The sequence below is a fragment of the Anomaloglossus baeobatrachus genome, chromosome 9, assembly GCF_048569485.1.
Source record: "Anomaloglossus baeobatrachus isolate aAnoBae1 chromosome 9, aAnoBae1.hap1, whole genome shotgun sequence".
Taxonomy (NCBI): domain Eukaryota; kingdom Metazoa; phylum Chordata; class Amphibia; order Anura; family Aromobatidae; genus Anomaloglossus; species Anomaloglossus baeobatrachus.
The window spans coordinates 222,452,251-222,460,110 of NC_134361.1; the positions used below are offsets into that span (position 1 = coordinate 222,452,251).

Here is a 7,860-nt window from a genome sequence, read left to right on the forward strand (position 1 = left end):
AAAATGGTATAAAACTGCAGCAGAGAAGACAAGACTGACCCCGAGCCTCAGTCACCGGGGCACAGACCATATTCCACACATGGTGCAGGCTATTGCTCCCTGGTATCAGCCCTCCTGCAGGTCCTCATATTTCCCAGGTGACCACTGCTCTCCACAGGGGGACAGACACATGAAGCCCCCGATATCAACATCCCCCATAAACACTGGGGGTCCCTCAGCCTCTCCCGCCATTCCGCACTGCGCCCCCAGAGGAGACCCCCCCGCACCTGTCAGGGGCCATCACAGTACAAATAAAACTACAACCCCCAGCATCCCCCATACAGGAGACAGCCTGAGACCCCAGCACTACAAGTCCCAGCATCCCCCATACAGGAGACAGCCTGAGACCCCAGCACTACAACCCCCAGCATCCCCCATACAGGAGACAGCCTGAGACCCCAGCACTACAACCCCCAGCATCCCCCATACAGGAGACAGCCTGAGACCCCAGCACTACAACCCCCAGCATCCCCCATACAGGAGACAGCCTGAGACCCCAGCACTACAACCCCCAGCATCCCCCATACAGGAGACAGCCTGAGACCCCAGCACTACAAGTCCCAGCATCCCCCATACAGGAGACAGCCTGAGACCCCAGCACTACAAGTCCCAGCATCCCCCATACAGCAGACAGCCTGAGACCCCAGCACTACAAGTCCCAGCATCCCCCATACAGGAGACAGCCTGAGACCTCAGCACTACAAGTCCCAGCATCCCCCATACAGGAGACAGTCTGAGACCCCAGCACTACAAGTCCCAGCATCCCCCATACAGGAGACAGCCTGAGACCCCAGCACTACAAGTCCCAGCATCCCCCATACAGGAGACAGCCTGAGACCCCAGAACTACAAGTCCCAGCATCCCCCATACAGGAGACAGCCTGAGACCTCAGCACTACAAGCCCCAGCATCCCCCATACAGGAGACAGCCTGAGACCCCAGCACTACAAGTCCCAGCATCCCCTATACAGGAGACAGCCTGAGACCCCAGCACTACAACCCCCAGCATCCCCCATACAGGAGACAGCCTGAGACCCCAGCACTACAAGTCCCAGCATCCCCCATACAGGAGACAGCCTGAGACCCCAGCACTACAACCCCCAGCATGCCCCATACAGGAGACAGCCTGAGACCCCAGCACTACAACCCCCAGCATGCCCCATACAGGAGACAGCCTGAGACCCCAGCACTACAAGTCCCAGCATCCCCCATACAGGAGACAGCCTGAGACCTCAGCACTACAAGTCCCAGCATCCCCCATACAGGAGACAGCCTGAGACCTCAGCACTACAAGTCCCAGCATCCCCCATACAGGAGACAGCCTGAGACCCCAGCACTACAACCCCCAGCATCCCCCATACAGGAGACAGCCTGAGACCCCAGCACTACAACCCCCAGCATGCCCCATACAGGAGACAGCCTGAGACCCCAGCACTACAAGCCCCAGCATCCCCCATACAGGAGACAGCCTGAGACCCCAGCACTACAAGCCCCAGCATCCCCCATACAGGAGACAGCCTGAGACCCCAGCACTACAACCCCCAGCATCCCCCATACAGGAGACAGCCTGAGACCCCAGCACTACAACCCCCAGCATCCCCCATAGAGGAGACAGCCTGAGACCCCAGCACTACAAGTCCCAGCATCCCCCATACAGGAGACAGCCTGAGACCCCAGCACTACAAGTCCCAGCATCCCCCATACAGGAGACAGCCTGAGACCCCAGCACTACAAGTCCCAGCGTCCCCCATACAGGAGACAGCCTGAGACCCCAGCACTACAAGTCCCAGCATCCCCCATACAGGAGACAGCCTGAGACCTCAGCACTACAAGTCCCAGCATCCCCCATACAGGAGACAGCCTGAGACCTCAGCACTACAAGTCCCAGCATCCCCCATACAGGAGACAGCCTGAGACCCCAGCACTACAAGTCCCAGCGTCCCCCATACAGGAGACAGCCTGAGACCCCAGCACTACAAGTCCCAGCGTCCCCCATACAGGAGACAGCCTGAGACCCCAGCACTACAAGTCCCAGCATCCCCCATACAGGAGACAGCCTGAGACCCCAGCACTACAAGTCCCAGCGTCCCCCATACAGGAGACAGCCTGAGACCCCAGCACTACAAGTCCCAGCATCCCCCATACAGGAGACAGCCTGAGACCCCAGCACTACAAGTCCCAGCGTCCCCCATACAGGAGACAGCCTGAGACCCCAGCACTACAAGTCCCAGCGTCCCCCATACAGGAGACAGCCTGAGACCCCAGCACTACAAGTCCCAGCATCCCCCATACAGGAGACAGCCTGAGACCTCAGCACTACAAGTCCCAGCATCCCCCATACAGGAGACAGCCTGAGACCCCAGAACTACAAGTCCCAGCGTCCCCCATACAGGAGACAGCCTGAGACCCCAGCACTACAAGTCCCAGCATCCCCCATACAGGAGACAGCCTGAGACCCCAGCACTACAAGTCCCAGCGTCCCCTATACAGGAGACAGCCTGAGACCCCAGCACTACAAGTCCCAGCATCCCCCATACAGGAGACAGCCTGAGACCCCAGAACTACAAGTCCCAGCATGCCCCATACAGGAGACAGCCTGAGACCCCAGCACTACAACCCCCAGCATCCCCCATACAGGAGACAGCCTGAGACCCCAGCACTACAACCCCCAGCATGCCCCATACAGGAGACAGCCTGAGACCCCAGCACTACAAGTCCCAGCAAACCCTATACAGGAGACAGCCTGAGACCCCAGAACTACAAGTCCCAGCATCCCCCATACAGGAGACAGCCTGAGACCCCAGCACTACAAGTCCCAGCATCCCCCATACAGGAGACAGCCTGAGACCCCAGCACTACAAGTCCCAGCGTCCCCCATACAGGAGACAGCCTGAGACCCCAGCACTACAAGTCCCAGCGTCCCCCATACAGGAGACAGCCTGAGACCCCAGCACTACAAGTCCCAGCATCCCCCATACAGGAGACAGCCTGAGACCTCAGCACTACAAGTCCCAGCATCCCCCATACAGGAGACAGCCTGAGACCCCAGAACTACAAGTCCCAGCGTCCCCCATACAGGAGACAGCCTGAGACCCCAGCACTACAAGTCCCAGCATCCCCCATACAGGAGACAGCCTGAGACCCCAGCACTACAAGTCCCAGCGTCCCCCATACAGGAGACAGCCTGAGACCCCAGCACTACAAGTCCCAGCATCCCCCATACAGGAGACAGCCTGAGACCCCAGCACTACAAGTCCCAGCATGCCCCATACAGGAGACAGCCTGAGACCCCAGCACTACAAGTCCCAGCATCCCCCATACAGGAGACAGCCTGAGACCCCAGCACTACAAGTCCCAGCATCCCCCATACAGGAGACAGCCTGAGACCCCAGCACTACAAGTCCCAGCGTCCCCCATACAGGAGACAGCCTGAGACCCCAGCACTACAAGTCCCAGCATCCCCCATACAGGAGACAGCCTGAGACCTCAGCACTACAAGTCCCAGCATGCCCCATACAGGAGACAGCCTGAGACCCCAGCACTACAAGTCCCAGCATCCCCCATACAGGAGACAGCCTGAGACCCCAGCACTACAAGTCCCAGCATCCCCCATACAGGAGACAGCCTGAGACCCCAGCACTACAAGTCCCAGCGTCCCCCATACAGGAGACAGCCTGAGACCCCAGCACTACAAGTCCCAGCATCCCCCATACAGGAGACAGCCTGAGACCCCAGCACTACAAGTCCCAGCATGCCCCATACAGGAGACAGCCTGAGACCCCAGCACTACAAGTCCCAGCATCCCCCATACAGGAGACAGCCTGAGACCCCAGCACTACAAGTCCCAGCATCCCCCATACAGGAGACAGCCTGAGACCTCAGCACTACAAGTCCCAGCATCCCCCATACAGGAGACAGCCTGAGACCTCAGCACTACAAGTCCCAGCATCCCCCATACAGGAGACAGCCTGAGACCCCAGCACTACAAGTCCCAGCATCCCCCATACAGGAGACAGCCTGAGACCCCAGCACTACAAGTCCCAGCATCCCCCATACAGGAGACAGCCTGAGACCCCAGCACTACAAGTCCCAGCATCCCCCATACAGGAGACAGCCTGAGACCCCAGCACTACAACCCCCAGCATGCCCCATACAGGAGACAGCCTGAGACCCCAGAACTACAAGTCCCAGCAAACCCTATACAGGAGACAGCCTGAGACCTCAGCACTACAACCCCCAGCATGCCCCATACAGGAGACAGCCTGAGACCCCAGCACTACAAGTCCCAGCATCCCCCATACAGGAGACAGCCTGAGACCCCAGCACTACAAGTCCCAGCATCCCCCATACAGGAGACAGCCTGAGACCCCAGCACTACAAGTCCCAGCATCCCCCATACAGGAGACAGCCTGAGACCCCAGCACTACAAGTCCCAGCATCCCCCATACAGGAGACAGCCTGAGACCCCAGCACTACAAGTCCCAGCATCCCCCATACAGGAGACAGCCTGAGACCCCAGCACTACAAGTCCCAGCATGCCCCATACAGGAGACAGCCTGAGACCCCAGCACTACAACCCCCAGCATGCCCCATACAGGAGACAGCCTGAGACCCCAGCACTACAAGTCCCAGCATCCCCTATACAGGAGACAGCCTGAGACCCCAGCACTACAAGTCCCAGCATCCCCCATACAGGAGACAGCCTGAGACCCCAGCACTACAAGTCCCAGCATCCCCCCATACAGGAGACAGCCTGAGACCCCAGCACTACAAGTCCCAGCATCCCCCATACAGGAGACAGCCTGAGACCCCAGCACTACAAGTCCCAGCATCCCCCATACAGGAGACAGCCTGAGACCCCAGCACTACAAGTCCCAGCATCCCCCATACAGGAGACAGCCTGAGACCCCAGCACTACAAGTCCCAGCATCCCCCATACAGGAGACAGCCTGAGACCCCAGCACTACAAGTCCCAGCATCCCCCATACAGGAGACAGCCTGAGACCCCAGCACTACAAGTCCCAGCATCCCCCATACAGGAGACAGCCTGAGACCCCAGCACTACAAGTCCCAGCATCCCCCATACAGGAGACAGCCTGAGACCCCAGCACTACAAGTCCCAGCATCCCCCATTCAGGAGACAGCCTGAGACCCCAGCACTACAAGTCCCAGCATCCCCCATACAGGAGACAGCCTGAGACCCCAGCACTACAAGTCCCAGCATCCCCCATACAGGAGACAGCCTGAGACCCCAGCACTACAAGTCCCAGCATCCCCCATTCAGGAGACAGCCTGAGACCCCAGCACTACAAGTCCCAGCATCCCCCATACAGGAGACAGCCTGAGACCTCAGCACTACAAGTCCCAGCATCCCCCATACAGGAGACAGCCTGAGACCCCAGCACTACAAGTCCCAGCATCCCCCATACAGGAGACAGCCTGAGACCCCAGCACTACAACCCCCAGCATCCCCCATACAGGAGACAGCCTGAGACCCCAGCACTACAAGTCCCAGCGTCCCCTCTCAGTGCAGAGGCTTGCAGGGCATGCTGGGAGCTGTAGTCCAAACATAGCAGGAAAAAGAAAAAATGTTCTGTGCAGTGTACAGGGCGAGTGTCAGTGCACTACAGGTCCCAGCGCGCCCCCTGCTGTGCGCGGACACTCACGGTCTCCCGCGCTCCTCCCGGGCGGGCTCCCCGGCTCCCTCAGCTCTGACTGCAGCTGCTTCATGTCCCTCTCCTCGTCCCCAGCACCGGCCGCCACCGCCATGTCACCCGGCTCAGCCGCACTTCCGGGTCCGCCACTCCACGGCAGCAGCCGCCAGCTCACTTCCGAGCCAACGTCACCAACCACAGAGGGGGGGAACCCAGGTGACTGGGAACGATCTGTCCACGCAACTGTTTCCCGGTTACGTCACGACACTGCGTCAGCACGTTCACTGGAAGGCGTGACAGTGAACGTGTCGCCTGTAGAGATTGGGCGCCATTTTGTGGGTTTCTAGCTCTCTATCAGACTACACTAGGTGTGAATGATGGCGTCTCCCCTCACGCGTTACTGTCACCTCTTCTTCATATTTGCAGATCATTGCTCCCAACGTGACTTTGTATTTTTTTCTGGACAGTTTTTTAAAAAAAATCACAGACAATATTCATTACAGACACATTGGAAAATCACAATAAATCATTGATTATAAGAGATCGTCTGCAGCCCGTAATCCTGATAAGACATCAGCTGCAGTCAGTGCCCCCACACACAGTATAATGGCCGCCCCCACAGTGCCCTCACAATGGCCGCCCCCCCCCCCAGTGCCCCCCACACACAGTATAATGGCCACCCCCACAGTGCCCTCACAATGGCCGCCCCCCCCAGTGCCCCCTCCACACAGTATAATGCTCGTCCCCACATTGGCCCCCCACAGTATAATGGCCGCCCCCACAGTGCCCTCACAATGGCCGCCCCCCCCAGTGCCCCCTCCACACAGTATAATGCTCGTCCCCACATTGGCCCCCCACACACAGTATAATGGCCGCCCCCACAGTGCCCTCACAATGGCCGCCCCCCCCCCAGTGCCCCCCACACACAGTATAATGCTTGTCCCCACATTGGCCCCCCACACACAGTATAATGGCTGCCCCCACAATGCCCCCCCACACAGTATAATGCCTGCCCTCGCAGTCTCCCCCACAATATAATGCCTACCCCCACAGTGCCCCCCACACACAGTATAATGCCTGCTCCCACAGTGCTCCCACACACAGTATAATGCCTGCTCCCACAGTGCCCGCCACAAATAGTATAATGATCGCCCAGACAGTGCCCCTGCACACAGAGTATAATGGCCACCCCCACAATGACCCTGCACACACACAGTATAATGCCTGCCCTCACAGTGCCCCCCACATAGTATAATGCCTATACCCATAGTGCCCTGTAAACACAGTATAATGGCCACCCCCACAGTGCCCCCCACACACAGTATAATGCCTGCTCCTACAGTGCTCCCACACACAGTATAATGGCCACCCCCACATCCAGTATAATGGCTGGTCCCACAGTGCCCTCACACACAGTATAATGCCTGCTCCTACCGTGCCCCCACACACAGTATAATGGCCACCCCCACAAGGCCCCCCACAACCAGTATAATGCTTGTCCCCACATTGGCCCCCCACACACAGTATAATGGCTGCCCCCACAATGCCCCCCCACACAGTATAATGCCTGCCCTCGCAGTCTCCCCCACAATATAATGCCTACCCCCACAGTGCCCCCCACACACAGTATAATGCCTGCTCCCACAGTGCTCCCACACACAGTATAATGCCTACCCCCACAGTGCCCCCCACACACAGTATAATGCCTGCTCCCACAGTGCTCCCACACACAGTATAATGCCTGCTCCCACAGTGCTCCCACACACAGTATAATGCCTGCTCCCACAGTGCCCGCCACAAATAGTATAATGATCGCCCAGACAGTGCCCCTGCACACAGAGTATAATGGCCACCCCCACAATGACCCTGCACACACACAGTATATTGCCTGCCCTCACAGTGCCCCCCACATAGTATAATGCCTATACCCATAGTGCCCTGTAAACACAGAATAATGGCCACCCCCACAGTGCCCCCCACACACAGTATAATGCCTGCTCCTACCGTGCCCCCACACACAGTATAATGGCCACCCCCACAGTGCCCCCCACACACAGTATAATGCCTGCTCCTACCGTGCCCCCACACACAGTATAATGCCTGCTCCTACAGTGCCCCCCACACACAGTATAATGCCTGCTCCTACAGTGCTCCCACACACAGTATAA

At 58.4% G+C, this 7,860-nt stretch overlaps 1 protein-coding gene across 1 annotated transcript in view; it reads right to left on the bottom strand.

Annotated features, from left to right (window-relative positions):
* SLC35A2 (solute carrier family 35 member A2) overlaps positions 1–5,892 on the bottom strand; it is a 29,783-nt gene extending 23,891 nt beyond the window's left edge. The window contains exon 1 of the mRNA XM_075322990.1: positions 5,705–5,892. Within this exon, the coding sequence (XP_075179105.1) occupies positions 5,705–5,807 (103 nt within the window). The 5' untranslated portion in view covers positions 5,808–5,892. The remainder of the gene's footprint in view (positions 1–5,704) is intronic.
* Between the last annotated feature and the right edge of the window lie 1,968 nt (positions 5,893–7,860).